Source organism: Meriones unguiculatus, chromosome 8 (genome assembly GCF_030254825.1).
Source record: "Meriones unguiculatus strain TT.TT164.6M chromosome 8, Bangor_MerUng_6.1, whole genome shotgun sequence".
NCBI classification, from domain to species: domain Eukaryota; kingdom Metazoa; phylum Chordata; class Mammalia; order Rodentia; family Muridae; genus Meriones; species Meriones unguiculatus.
This window is the reverse complement of record NC_083356.1, coordinates 10,845,620-10,858,223: the sequence shown is the minus strand read 5'-3', so window position 1 is coordinate 10,858,223 and position 12,604 is coordinate 10,845,620. Positions and strand designations below refer to the sequence as shown.

The 12,604-nt window shown below is 39.9% G+C and overlaps 1 protein-coding gene across 5 annotated transcripts in view; it reads left to right on the top strand.

The window, feature by feature from the left end:
- Lrrk2 (leucine rich repeat kinase 2) overlaps positions 1-12,162 on the top strand; it is a 146,253-nt gene extending 134,091 nt beyond the window's left edge. For 4 of the 5 annotated variants that reach the window (XM_060388793.1, XM_060388790.1, XM_060388792.1 and 1 more), the window contains 6 exons: positions 1,041-1,113; positions 2,104-2,288; positions 5,924-6,076; positions 8,507-8,715; positions 10,737-10,808; positions 11,523-12,162. In XM_060388793.1, the coding sequence (XP_060244776.1) occupies positions 1,041-1,113; positions 2,104-2,288; positions 5,924-6,076; positions 8,507-8,715; positions 10,737-10,808; positions 11,523-11,644 (814 nt within the window). In that variant the 3' untranslated portion in view covers positions 11,645-12,162. Of the gene's footprint in view, positions 1-1,040; positions 1,114-2,103; positions 2,289-5,923; positions 6,077-8,506; positions 8,720-10,736; positions 10,809-11,522 lie in introns of all 5 variants that reach the window. The other variant, XM_060388789.1, reaches the window with a different exon arrangement.
- Positions 12,163-12,604: the final 442 nt, after the last annotated feature.

The following is a 12,604-nucleotide window of genomic DNA, read 5'->3' as shown; positions in this document are numbered from 1 at the left end:
GAATGCAGACATCAATATAGCACCAACTTAGTATTAGCAACACCGAAATAGTAGTTATCACCTTTGCAAAACAATGTACAGTGTTTATAAAATGTAAAGCTCCTTTTAAAAGTGCTTTTGAGGTGACTCGGCAGTTAATGATGCTTGCTCTCAACTCTGAAGTCACGAGTTCAATACCTGGGACCCACATGATAGAGGGAGAGGGCTGAGCCTTACAGGTTGTCCTCTGTCTACCATACCCATATCATGACCACTGTGCACCCCACATTTACCACGCTAAAATAAATTGTAACAAAATTGTAATAGGTAATAGGTAATGTATATAAACATATCTCTTAACTTTTATCACTTATAGGGACCATACTCCAAAGAGATATAAATGCCCAGGCAATTGCTTTACTATTCAACTGTATATAGGCCATAATCAACATATCTAAGTTCCAGAATTTTAGGCATGGGTCATAGGTTGGGAGCTGTATTATAGAAGACAGGGTCATTTCCGTGGCCATTAGCATTATACTTGATACATTTCTTTGCTGTAAGCCAACACTAGAAAAAGTAATATAAAACATGAAGCTTTGGGGGCCTGACATGTGAACCTGTACTGCAAATATTGGAGTTGAAATTATTTGGATGTGGTTGAAGAAAACTTTAATTGGATTGAGTTAAAAAGCAAAGAAGATTTAATTTGAAGCTGTCATAGTAAGAGGAAGATACCAAACATGATTTCACTGAAAGGAAGGTGGGGGAGCATTAGGTACAGGGATGCATTACAGTTGTGGAGGATATTGTGGACAATGGCAGAGTGTTCTTCACTTGAATTCACCATCTGTCTTTGCTAATTGTCTTTTATTGAAAGTAGCTCCCTGATCTCTCCCAGAGTCTGGGAAATGGGTGTTCTTCCCTGTGCTCCCACAAGAGAAGGCCGAAGGGATGGTCAGGAAGACACCTGTCACAAGTTTTGCCAAGATGGGAGAGCTTAGATGCCAGGTTAATCAAACAATATTATTTTGTAACAATTTTGGCATTTTTCCTTTCAGCAAGCAAAGTAATTTTCTTTTGGTGGGAACCGCTGATGGTAATTTAATGATATTTGAAGATAAGACCGTTAAGGTAAATATTGATTTATTTTACATAAAAAATTTTAAAGACATTGTTTTACGTATCTTTCCATATATGATTATCAGATCCCTGATAACAAGCAACATATATTTTTCCTGTTATCTACTTTTTTTTTGTTCCATACAATTTAGCATATAATAGATCCTCTGAAAATACTGCATGAGCAAATGATTTACATGAGTGAAATGAACGTAACAAGAAATTAAATCCTATTTGAAATGGAGATAGTGCAAGCTGTATTAATGAAGAGCTTTCTTATAAAACTATTCCAGAAAAAAACAAAACAAAACAAAAAACCCAGACACTGAATTTTCACTTACTGGGGGCTGGAGGCGCAGCTCAGAACACAGTGAACATCCAGGATGCCTTGGGTTCATTCCCCAGCCTGACTCCCCTTCCTCCCTTTTCTTGCCTCCTCCTCCCACACACAAAAGAAACATTTCTTCAGCACTGGAGACATCACTCAACTTCCTGTTCTTGAGACTCCCTTAGTCATTACAATTTTTATTCCTTCATCAATTCACCATCTATTCAATTAGCTTCCACCTCTCAACAAAAATTTTTAATTATCTAAAGCGGCGGCTCTCAGTCTGTGGGCTGGGAGTCCTTGCGAATAGCACGTCAGATGTGTACATTATGATTCATGACAGTAGCAAAATTACAGTTCTGAAGTTGCAAGAAACTGCTCCTCTGGTGTGTGGTATTAAAGTGTAACAGCATCAGAAAGGTTGAGAACCACTGCTCTGGAGAGTCACGTAAGCAGCTCTGATGAGCAGGCTGTTTCCTGGACAGCCTTTGCCTAGGAAAGAGCTTGATCATGAGGATTATAACCTGAATGCCAGTTTAACTAAATCCTGTCTTGGTAGAAAGGGTGTCTAAAATTCTTATTTGCGTGTCTCTTAAAACGGAAAGCATTTCCGTAGAGTGAAAAAGTGCCCGGCATTGCGTTGCACGCTCAGTCTGCCTTCTCGCTCTCTGCAGTGTAAAGGAGCTGCTCCCTTGAAGACACTGCACGTAGGCGATGTCAGTACACCCCTGATGTGCTTGAGTGAGTCCCTGAGTTCATCCGAAAGACACATCACATGGGGAGGGTGTGGCACAAAGGTCTTCTCCTTTTCCAGCGATTTCACCATTCAGAAACTCATCGAGACGAGAACCAACCAGCTGTAAGTCATTCTCCTTCTATAGAGCCACTTTACCATTTACTCATGTTTTTCTCTTTAGAATAATAGTAATAGTAATAAAACTACGCATAGACGACATTGATACGAAAATATCATTTGAAACGGAATATTTGTCTCTTATGGTGAAACCACTTTGATAGAACATTTAGCAAGTTCTAGCCATCGCAGTGGCATTAAAATATCCTTTAATTATTGTTAAAATTAGAAATTTGTAATTAGGATTACAAATTGATGTATATATGCATAAAGCTGTGGATTTTATACATTCAGTTATTTACAATTATCTTAAGTACTAATTATAGAAAACTTGGATTTTAGGATGATAATTTACAAATTTAATAATTGGTTATCAAAATTGCAACCAATTTAGTGACACCAGTTTCAGAAAAGAGTAAAATATATAAGCCTTGAAATACTATGTTTTTCAAATTTTTAAAATCTTTGTTTTTAATCTGTTCCCTAAGGATTTTACATATGTATAAAGTAAGTTCTGATTTCTGTCACTTCATTTTCTCAAATCTCCCTTCCACACTAGTAATTACCATTTCCCCTACAATTCCCTATCAAATATTCAGCTCTGTCTCTCTGTCTCTTGTCTCTTTCCACCCACTAAGTTTAACCAGGATTATCTGTGTGACCGTGGGGTTCTGAGAATAAGTGATGGTTGAGCGCTTAATCCTAAACAAGACATTTACGCTCAGGGTCATGGTTGAAACACTGAGCGCTGAGTAAGGCAAAGACGGTGCAATTTAGTCACAGCCTCATAGCAGCTCTGACTGCCTACTGTCGGCCTGCACAAGGCTGGGCTCATCAACAGTCTACTCTGGATTAGGGAGGGGCCCGTGGGAATGGGCCCATACCCACTGAGCTACAGGCAGGTTTTTTGGAATGCCAGTCATTGTCTGCAGCTGAGTGTCCCTGAGTTGTCCTTCAGGCTCCAGTGAATGATTTCCCTTTGGATTTTAACCAAATCTATTTTTTTTTCTTTTTGTTGTTTTCCTCAGTATCAGGCAGCATAGGATGGAGGCAAAAGCAAAAACTACCTGTCAGATAGTGGCTTTGCTCTGTACTGGTTTTGTTAACTTGGATAATAATCTATTGGTATCCCTTCTACTCTTACTTGAATATTGTCCTATTCTTCATCCCAAATGCCTATTTAGAAGGTTAAACAAAATTCATGTAAGGATGTTAACATAACGCTTAGTACCTGGTGAGCTCTCAAATACATTAACTGTGATTGTAATAGCTACCAGCTCTTGGTCACAAATCTCTTTAGCAGGGAGTTTGCTAGTTTTGTGTGTGTCTGGTTCTTCAGTATTGAAACTGGTGCTAACCCGTGAGAGCGTTGTGCTTTGCTCTCATAGTGATTTGACTTCCCTGGCTGTTTCTCAAACCCTTGAACTTCATGGCCCAAACTGGTTGTCCGCAGCCTTTCCATACACTTGAGCTCTGTCTGCATCCCTGCCGTGAGCTCTTGCTCTGCCTGCTTCAGTCCAAATGCTGCCTCCTTTGTGGCCCCTCTGCTCCCATGCATGTAGGTTAAATGCCTTCTCTTTGTGCTTTCACTGCCCCTGGCATTTTTCTTTACAGCGACTCCCCTATTGTTTTTTTATTGTAAAATCTTACTCCTATTGTTCACAGTGGTTCTCTATGAGCTTTGATAAAAAACCTGCTTGGTAGCTATGCCAATCTCATAGCCTGTGCAAGCTGATTACAACTTTGAAGCTTTTCACTTTTTCTGGATGTCCTTTCACCTCGATAGCTCACTCTTTGTTTATTCATCCTTCTGACTACTGACTGAACAAATTGCCCAGCACAGCAAAGCTATTTAGCTATGTATGATACAGCTGTACCGAACTGGTTTGGTTTGGTTCGGTATAGGAAAGATATGCTATTTGTTTCTAGGAAGTTATATTGAGAGTCTAGTGTGAGAAGGACACTAATAAGTAAGACTTTATGTTTAGTAGGACTATCAGATTACAGCCCTGCAAGAAGGGGGAAAGGGAACGGCTGGCCTATTCTTTACCAGGAGTCAGGAAGGAATTCCAGAGAAGCTGAAGTTTAAGTGAGACCTGAAAAATGAACATGGAGCTTGGCATGCAGGCAGAGCTCACAGTCTCCAGTCCCTTTATGAGCTATATGGCACCAGGGTCTAAGGTTAGGAGAGAAATATTTGAGAATTCTTCCTGTTTTCTTTTCAAAGACAATAAATATAAAGTCTCTAAATTCCAAGGCTCTATAAACATTGTACTCATTTGAATCTATGTGGAAATTCTTTTTTTTTTCATATTTGATTAGCTTACACTTAACAAAGCTGTGGGCTTATCTTAAGTTTAGAGACATTGTGGCTATAATTTATTTCTACATTTAAAAAAAAATCTAGGTTGAAAGTTGCTAATTCTCAGGATGATCTTTTCCAGTTTCCATCATTTACCTGCAAATTTCATGATTTCCTTGTTTTTCATTGCTGAGTAGTATTCCATTCATCCTGAGTGAGCTGTCCCAGAAGCAGAAAGACACACACGGTATATACTCACTCATATAGACATATAATATAGGATAAACCTACTAAAATCTGACACCTAAAGAAACTAATCAAGAGGGAGAACTCTGGCTAAAATGCTCAATCCCCATCCAGAAAGGCAAAAAGGATGGACATCAGAAGAAGGAGAAAACAGGAAACAAGTTAGGAGCGGCCACAGAGGGCCTCTGAAAGGCTCTGTCCTTCAGACTATCAAAGCAGATGCTGAGACTTATGGCCAACCTTTGAGGAGATTGCAGGGAATCTTATGAAAGAAGTGGGAGTTAGTAAGACCTGGAGGGGACAGGAACTCCACAAGGAGAGCAACAGAACCAAAAAATCTGAGCACAGGGGTCTGCCCTGAGACTGATACTCCAACCAAGTAGCATGCATGGAGATAACCCAGAACTGCACAGATATAGCTCATGGCAGTTCAGTTTCCTAGTGGGTTCCATAGTAATAGGAACAGGAACTGTCTCTGACATGAACTGATTGGCCTGCTCTTTGATCACCTCCTCCTGAGGGGGGAGCAGCCTTACCAGGCCACAGAGGAAGTCACTGCAGCCATTCCTGATAAGACCTAATAGACTAGGATCAGAAGGAAGGAAAAGAAGACCTCCCCTACCAGTGGACTTGGGGAGGGGCATGTGTGGAGAAGGAGGAGGAAGGGAGGGATTGAGAGAGGAGGAGGGAGGGAACTACAGGGAGGATACAAAGTAAATAAAGTGTAATTAATAAAAAAATTAAAATAAAAAACTTACATAAAATAAAAAAAGGCTAATTCTCAGTTTTCCAAACACTCATGACAACAAGGATTCTGTTGGAATAACTAAAATTTACAAACACTGTATTTCTTAAAGAATTCAAGATGCAATATAAAATTCCATACAGAATCTGACAGACCTGATTTCAAAATCCACCCAGAAATGAATTCTACGGTCAAGTGCAGCCAACATCACTTAGCCAAAATAGCTTAAGCAGCAAGGCCATTCAAAATCCTTAAGGAGAATATGTGATAATTACAATAATGCAGCTTGTTTGGTTTGAAAATACTGTTAACTTTCTGTATAATTTCTTAAATCTTTCTCCTCCCTAGGTTTTCCTACGCAGCCTTCAGTGATTCCAACATCATAGCAGTGGCAGTGGACACGGCCCTCTATGTTGCCAAGAAAAACAGCCCCGTGGTCGAGGTGTGGGACAAGAAGACTGAAAAGCTCTGTGAATTAATAGACTGTGTGCACTTCTTAAAGTAAGTGCATTGGTTATTTCACCCCTGTTTTTATAAGCCAGGGCCACAGAGAAAAGAATTGTGCCTTCCTTTTCTTTATCCCTCTCTTTTAGGGAAATTGTTCAAAAAAAAAAATAGCGAAGAAAGTTGCTAATTCTTTGTTAGCACATCCTTTAGTATTCTTTACATTTAATTTTGGGAAAATAGAATGGGGGGGATTGAACAATCTGTTCATGGAATTATATAGAATATATTTCTAATGAAAAGATAGGCTGTGGTCAGGATGTAATATATGAGAGAGAAATAAATGCATACCACATTCACTGCTACCTAGAGATCTTTGACACAGTATCAAATAATATTACTTACAATTAAATTAGAGGTTCAAGAATACGGCACTCTAAAGAAAAAAAAAGCCACAAAATAAAAGGAGGTGTGGGGTGCAGCCCTCCTGGACTTGGAGGCAGGGATGAGATGTAGACTTGAGACCAGGCAGGTCGGTGGGCAGGGTCCATCCACCACTCTAGAGAAGCTGAGCCACGGCCCAATCCCCGTCCATTCACTTCACTCTGCTCTATTCTTATCTGACTGAATGAGTTTTTATACTGTGGAGAATGTGACAGATGACCCATCACGCTCCTGAAACAAGACTTCACAGTTCACCTTCCCAAAGAGACTTTTGAAGCTTTCCCTCTGGATTTTGAGGAGACGAGGTCAAAAGGGATGATAGTTCTGCCTGGTAGACTCCCTTGGTTAGAGAAGTTCCAGAAGTTTTAGTGTTCTGTTTTATCTCAGTGACTTATTTTTGATACATATTATTAGACTATTCATTGAATCTAGGCAAAAATGTATTGATATATGTGTATATACATATATCTTACATACCTGTATATACACATATATCTTAAATAAATATACACACATATATACCTTACATATATACATACATATCTTTATATATATATATATATATATATATATATATATATATTTGAATGTAAGCGACTTATTTTTCTTTGTAATTGTTGGACTTCATAGGGAGCATTGAAGCTAACTCCTTTACACAGATACTGGGAAAAATCATCATATTTATAGTAAATAATTATATTGTATAATATTCAGTACAAAAATTGACATCCACCTTATTCATTTGAGGGTTTTTTTAAAGTTGAGAAGTTAACACAATAGCCCTTATCTCTGACAACTCCAAGTAAAGGAATGTGCTTTCTGTGTTAAACAATTTGGCTCTGCAGACCCTAATGGTACTCAGAGCATGCAGCCATTTCTCCAGGTTTTGCTTCCAAAACAGAATCCTGATGCTTGCATGTTTACTGACTTTGTATGTGCAGGCTCCGTTCCAGTCATTATTCCCTAAACAATACAGCATAAGAGCTATTTACACAGCATTTACATTACAGAAGTACAATGAGTCATTCAGAGCTCATCTGGAGTTGGGTGGAGCCTTTCAGAGGCCCTCTGTGGTAGGCTCCCATCCTGTCCCCTCCCTTCTACTACTTCTGCTGTCTCTCCTTGTTTGCCCTTCTGAGTGAGAATTAAGTGTCTTCCCTAGAGGCCTCCTTGCTATTTAGCTTCTTTGGGTCTGTAGATTTTCGTATGTTTATCCTCTATTATATGTCTAACATCTGCTAATAAGTGTGTATATACCATGAGTGTCTTCAGTCCCAGCAGGAGATTGAAGCAGATGTAGAGTCTCACAGCTAAACACTGGGCAGAGCACAGGGAGTCCTATGGCAAGGCCATAAGAAAGACCTGGAGAGTACGGGAGCTCCACAAGGAGAAAAACAAAGCAAAAAATCTGGGCCCAGGGGGTCCTGCAGAGACTAATACATCATCTGAGGACTATGCATGGAGAGAACCTAGGCCCTTTGCTCAGATGTAGCCCATAGACAGCTCAGTCTCCATGTGGATTTCCTAGTAAGGGGATCAGGGCCAGTCTCTGACATGAAATTGGTTGCCTGTTCTTTGATCCCTTCCCCTTGGTGGGGCGACCAGGCCAGCCCACAGAAAAAGAGGATCCAGGCAGTCCTAATGAGACCTGAGAGGCTAGGGTGAGATAGTAGGGGAGGAAGACCTCCTCTATCAGTGGACTAAAGAAGAGGGATAGGGGAGGAAGAGGGAAGGGGGGTGGGACTGGTAGGAAATGAAAGAGAGAGCTACAACCTGGGTACAAATTGAATAAATTGTATAATAATAATAAATTGAGGGTAGGATGTATGCAAGCTTCATGGAAATGCTATGTTGTTTCAAAGAAAGAATTAGAATGCCTATGATTAACTAAAGCCAGGAAACCTGAGTCCAAAATTCCAAGAGATGACTTTATTGCCATGTTCGCAGTTTAAAATTTTAGTAAGCTGGACATGCGTAGGCAAATCTCCTAAGTCTCCAAAGGGCTGATAAAGCTAGGCATAAATACATTCTTTATGGTTCTAGGGAGGTGATGGTAAAAACAAACAAGGAGTCCAAACACAAGCTGTCCTACTCCGGGAGGGTGAAAGCTCTCTGCCTGCAGAAGAACACGGCTCTCTGGATCGGAACTGGGGGAGGCCACATCTTACTCCTGGATCTCTCTACTCGCCGAGTCATACGCACCATTCATAACTTCTGTGATTCTGTGAGAGCCATGGCCACAGCACAATTAGGCAAGTCCATTTCCTTTAGATGTGTCCATTTCCTTTATGATGACGAAATGTGCCAATTTTTAAAAATAAAATCTTCTCTTTGATGTGACTTCCTGATGCCACTTGTAACGCTTTAGGGAGTCCCACAGTGAAACCAGCACTGAGATACCCTCCGGATATGGCCAGTTAACACTGAAGGGGAGAGACACTTTTTCTTTAAATCTAAGGCAAAAGGGGATGCGCATATTCTCACTTTTCACCAAATAAGTCAAACAAATGTTCATTTTAAGCTTAGCCTAAGTTTCCCACCCTTGCCAGATTCCTGCTTGTGTTTTATTCTTTAAATAAATTTTCATTCTTAGAACAATGCACATGGAGCTCCATAAGCTCTGGTAACTTTAACTTTTATCCAAGCTTTTGTTTCTAGTCTTGTTAGTATTTTTTTCCTCACTTAAACATAAATAAATTAGGATACCAGGTGTAATATATTTTTCACAAAGGAGTTTTTCGGTATCTTCCTTTGATGAGTCATTTTATTTAGGAGAGAATAATTGCCCCTTGTATGCAAACCCAATGACAAAATATCACGGTAGCCCCCAAAGCAAGGCTTACGAACATTAGCAAGTGGAAAGGGAAGCGCTTGTTAAATGAGGAATAAACGTGGCACTAACAGAAGTTTCCCCTGTCCTGTGGGGACATTTCAGCTGTGGATATCAGAGCTGCCAGTGTGAGCCAGAATTAGACATGTTTGGGATTCTGAACCGTCTTACACAGCCAGAGAGGGAGATACCAGGTGATAGAACCCCAGCCACTTTCTGCCAACTGTTAACGTCACGGCTTTGGTTTTTCTGCACTTTTGTGTCTGAGTGGTTGGCCCCTGCTACCGATGTAGTCAGTGGAGTGGGTTATGACTGATCTTAAAGACAAGGTGAGTTGAAACACCCATTGTTTACTGGTGCTTAGTTACCTGTCTGTCTCCATGGCTGGGCACTTTTCTTTTTACTTTTTTTCCCACAGGGCTCTATCCTGCCTGAAGAATTAGAACGAGTGGTTCTTTCTTTGCTTACTTGGGTTAAGTCAGTCTGTCTGGTCCTGCTTTCTGATGCAGTAGCGCACATGTTGAATCTCGACCGACGTGGTGGTGGTTAAATTGAATTCCTTCTTTTGGCTTTTGAATACCACCACTGGCATAACATTGAGCAATTATGATTTTTCCCATTCAGGACCACATTTTTATTAGAGCATAAACCCCACATAGATTGGGAGGTTTAATCTGTATTTTTAGGACCCTGCCAAAGACCCAGTATTTACAACACCTTGCTTTCCAGGTGCCTCATGTTTGTGCCCTGATTTGATGAACACACTTTCCCAAGTTTCCTCTCATCTAATGTTTTAACTCTGGGTAGGAATTAAGTATAAGAAAGAGTAAACAGTACAACCAAGTACCATGCATGGAGATAACCTAGAACCCCTGCACAGATGTAGCCTATGGCAGTTCAGTGTCCAAGTGGGTTCCATAGTAACGGGAACAGGGACTGTCTCTGACATAAACCGATTGGCCTGCTCTTTGATCACCTCCCCCTGAGGGGGGAGCAGTCTTACCAGGCCACAAAAGATGACAATGCAGCCACTCCTGATGAGATCTGATAGACTAAGATCAGAAGGAAGGAGAGGGGGACCTCGCCTATCAGTGGACTTGGGGAAGGGCATGCGTGAAGAAGGGGGAGAGAAGGTGGAATTAGGAGGGGAGGAGGGAAGGGTTTTTAGGGGGGGATACAAAGTGAATAAAGTGTAATTAATAAAAGTTAAAAAAAAAGAGTAAACAGCTGCCTCACATTCCTATAACTATCATGCGTTTTCTTTAAAAACTGCTGATCTGTTGGAGAGGTTCTTGTGCATCACTGAAGTGTGCCCCGAAGAACAGTGGCGTCAACTCCGGCCAGTGTATTTTGGTTTAAGATGTGGACAGCTGAACTTTTAAAAGTTGAATTTAAGGCATTATTTTTTTTAACAGACATCTTCTATGTTTTGTTTTGGTAAAGGAAGCCTTAAAAACGTCGTGCTGGTTTTGGGGTACAAGCGGAAGACTGCAGACGGTACCGAAGAACAAAAAGGTAACACTTAACATTGCGCTGTACGCCGAAGAGCGCGTGGCGTGAGATGGAAGTGCACACTATGCAGTGAGCCGTTAGCGCATCGCACATTCTACGTTCAGCACTGTATGTCTGCGTGCATGCATGTTACAGCTCGTGTGTGAAGGTCAGAGGACAACAGGAAAGAGTGGGCTCCATTTTTCCACCATGTCGGCCCCAGAGTTCTTACTCGCGTCTTCAGGCTTTGCAGAGAACACTTGTCCATCATTGGCTCCCATCAGCAATTGCAATTCGTGCTTTAAAATGCAAACAACTCAGACATTTTCAAAATTGAATTTTAGCATCAGGAGTGTTAATGTTCCTTTCTTCCTTCCTGAAGTGCTCGTGGTAACAGCTTCTGTAAAGTGAGAACTCAGTCAAGTTTAAATTAAGTGCAGTATTTGTCCTGATGCTGTATTTTCATAAGGATATTTCTATGATGTCCAACATTGAACAATATTTGAAATAACTCTATTTCTTTCAGTAAATGAAATACTAGGTTTTGAAATGCACTTCTTAAATTCAAGAGCTTCGTAGTATGTGATTAACAATTCCAAAGGGAACTTGTTTTGTAATAGTGATAACTTCGTACATGAATTTATGTCTATACATTTGTTCAGAACATGTAAATATAAATTAATAAAAATGTTTTATACTAGATCTTTGAAATATTGTTTCTTTTTTTTTTCATTACAGAGATACAATCCTGCTTGTTTATTTGGGACATTAATCTTCCACACGAAGTACAAAATTTAGAAAAGCACATTGAAGTAAGGACAGAATTAGCTGATAAAATGCGGAGAACGGCTGTTGACTAGAACACCAGACAGACCCACCACTGCACTGTAAAATGGTCCATTAAAAAAAAACTATATTTTTTAAATGTTTACATTGAAAAGAGTATGTCTATTCTTTGAAAAGCTCGTATGTATATGAAGGAATGTGTATGTTTTATGTCTAATTTAATACATGTAAAAGTATTTATCAGCAGACATGTTTTAAAGAACTATTTAATTTAGTACTATATTTTCTATCTTCCTTAACTAATGTGATGGGCTAATCAAAATAAATCTACAAAACATTGAGTTTTAGTATTATATTAAAACCATAAAGGCAATTATGTTTTTGCTATGCATTATGAAGATAGAGTATATTTTAAATTGTTGCTTAAGACACAGCTTGTTTGTTATTGATGGATTCCGCAAAGTAGACAGAAAATATGTGAGTAGCTTCCCATGTAACGGATTCTTTCATATCTTGTTTTTAAGTGTATTATCATCATAACTGTAAACTGTCATGTTTTCACTAATAAAGATTTTTCATAGGACAAGAATTATCTTGGGTGCAGATGCACACTGCATCCAACATGATTTCACCTAAAAGAAGATATCATTAAAACTGGCCGCAAGATGCCACATAGTTTGTGGGCAAAGGCCTTGCGTCCAAGACTCAATAGGGAACTTCATGAAAACTGCCCAACAGACAGAGGACTCATGTCTGAGCATTCCTCTCTGTCTCTGTCTCTGTCTCTGTCTCTGTCTCTGTCTCTCTGTCTCTGTCTCTCTCTCTCTCTTTGCTCCACTTTTAAATGTAGATACCCTAAAATTGATATGATTAGTGTAACTACAGTGCTCATTTCTTCATGTGGTATGTTTCAGCCTTTTGCGCTCACTTATTAATGTGTGTCATAGATGCATATCTGTGTGCCATGTGCACACGTGGAGGTCAGGAGTACTTGCAAGATTTGGCTGTGTCCTTCTGCCATGTGGATGCCAGAG